This window comes from Mandrillus leucophaeus, unplaced genomic scaffold (genome assembly GCF_000951045.1).
Source record: "Mandrillus leucophaeus isolate KB7577 unplaced genomic scaffold, Mleu.le_1.0 Scaffold4, whole genome shotgun sequence".
NCBI lineage: Eukaryota > Metazoa > Chordata > Mammalia > Primates > Cercopithecidae > Mandrillus > Mandrillus leucophaeus.
In genome coordinates this window covers 3,649,844-3,651,959 of record NW_012104253.1, presented here as the reverse complement: position 1 = coordinate 3,651,959, position 2,116 = coordinate 3,649,844, and the positions used below count along the sequence as shown (strand labels likewise).

General features: G+C 64.7%; 1 protein-coding gene across 1 annotated transcript in view; it reads right to left on the bottom strand.

Moving 5' to 3' along the window:
• The window catches only part of BEGAIN (brain-enriched guanylate kinase-associated), a 13,861-nt gene extending 12,618 nt beyond the window's left edge, over window positions 1–1,243 (bottom strand). Inside the window, exon 1 of the mRNA XM_011991799.1 lies at window positions 1,146–1,243. Coding sequence (XP_011847189.1) covers window positions 1,146–1,243 — 98 coding nt within the window. The remainder of the gene's footprint in view (window positions 1–1,145) is intronic.
• Window positions 1,244–2,116: the final 873 nt, after the last annotated feature.

Here is a 2,116-nt window from a genome sequence, read left to right as displayed (position 1 = left end):
CTCTCTGGGACAGTGCTCAGGCTTCCTTCCACCTCCTCCAGGCAGCCTTCCGTGGCCACCCCACTTCTAGCACTTGACAGCTACAGGTCCCAGGCTGCTTCCCAGCACAGGCCTGTCCTCCCCAGGGAGGTGGTGAGCTTCCCGGGGACTCCTGTGCCATCCAGGGCTCCCAGGGCAGGCACAATGGCTGGGCAGCAGTCCCTGAAGTCCACTGCTCCCTGCAGGGCCTCCCGGTGTGCCCACAGCCCTCGGGAAGAGGTAAGGGCGTCGTCCATCCACCCACGTGGCCACCTCAGCCCCGAGTCCTCACCCCTTCTCCAGCCATACCCCAGGCCTCACTGACCAGCCTCAGGCCCTCGCTCCTCTGAGACCTGCACCCCTAGCTCATTGTGCCCCCTCACCCAGCCCTGCCCCTCCTGGGCAGCCTGAGGTCCCTACCCTAACCTCTCAGAGCCAGCAACCTGTGTGAGACCTCACAGCCAGGAGTAAGAGAAACCCTGCCTCTGCCTCGGGAGCCTGCGGCGCAGAGCGGAGGCAGACAATGAGCTAGGCAGGGATTCTCCATGGGGCAGGGGTGGGAAGGGAGGACGAAGGGGCTGTGGGGTGGGCTCAGGGCAGACATCTCACAAGTCAGGCAGCTTCACAGAGCCTCAGTTTACCCCGGCCTTCGGATGGCCTTCCAGATACAGCAGTTGACTCCCTGCTCCACCAGCCCTTAAATACTGCTCCCCCCTCCCCAAGTCCCTCACACTCACCCACCTGCTACACCCAAACAATCTTTGGGCCAGCAGTGCCCCCGGCCCCTGGCTCTCGCACCCCTCTCTGCCTCAGTGTCTGCTTGCGGCAGGCACCCGGCCATGGACACGCACCCCGTCCCCAGGCATAGCTGATGCCCAGCACTTGGCCGCCCCAGGGTTCCTGCCACATCTTTCCCCACCTCTGCTGGTCCGGCGGTAACATCACAGGCCCCTCCTGACCTCGCCCGGGCTATTCCCTGAGGCCCTGGTTTGCACCTGCACCCCCGTCCTGCATGTTCAGGCCGAATCCCCTCTACGCCAGCTGCACGAGGACTCCTCCCAGGCTTCCATCCAACTCCGGCGGGGTGCCTGTCAGGCTCCATACCCCCATCACATCCAGCCACCCACCTGCGGCCCTCAGGCGTCTCAACACCCAACCCGTCCAGTGCAGCCACATCCACCACACCCACACTGCCCTCCACGTTCCCCATCCTGGGGGTGGCCATGGTGACCCCTCTTTACCCCTCACAGCCCTGTCACCCAGGCCTGGGGGTTCAGCTTCTCACACCTCTGAACGTGTCCCCTCTGCCCGGTCCAGGCTGTGCACGTAGGGTCTGCGGTCGCCCAGACAGTACCTCCTTCCCTGTCCAGTGTCCCCCACACCAGACACTAACCCGAGCCCTGCCGGGCCACAGCAGCCTCAGTCTCCACATCTGCAGAACAGGGTGATGCACCCAGACGTGGGCAGGGCTGTCACTGGACCACATTCTACATGGTAGCACCCCCCACACAGTGGACAGTGTCAGAGGTGGCACTGTGTGGGGTGGGGTCACCAGGCCACTGGCAGTCTGGGGGAAACTGCTGGAGGCCTGCGGCTCAGAGGCCTCTGCCCCCTGCCCTGGGTGAAAAGGTGGCCTGGCAAGGGCTGAGATGGGTCAGGGAGTCCCCAGCATCTGGAAACAGCTCCTTAGCAGACACACACGGAGGAGTGTGGTGCCCAGAGCAGCCACGGCCACACCCTCCAGGCTGGGGTCACCCTTCCAGGTCTGGGGACCTGGGGGGGGCCCTGCTGGGCTTGCTGCCTGGTGAGTCACACCAGGATCTGGGGCTAACCGGCAGTGCGTGTGCCTGTGTGTGCGTGCGTGCGTGCGTATGTGTGTGCATGCGCATGTGCTTCTTGGCTCCCTCCTTGCCTGTGGGAATTCCCTGGATGGGGATGAGTGCCCACCTCCCCTGGCACATGGTGAGGCCTTGAGGGATCTCCCTTCTGCCTTCCACCGGGAGCCTCTTCTGGCCACTTGCAGGGGGCCCAAGTCCAAGGATGGAGCCCTTGGCTGGGCTGCTGGGGTGAGGGCTGTGAGGCTGTGCTGCTGGCCCAG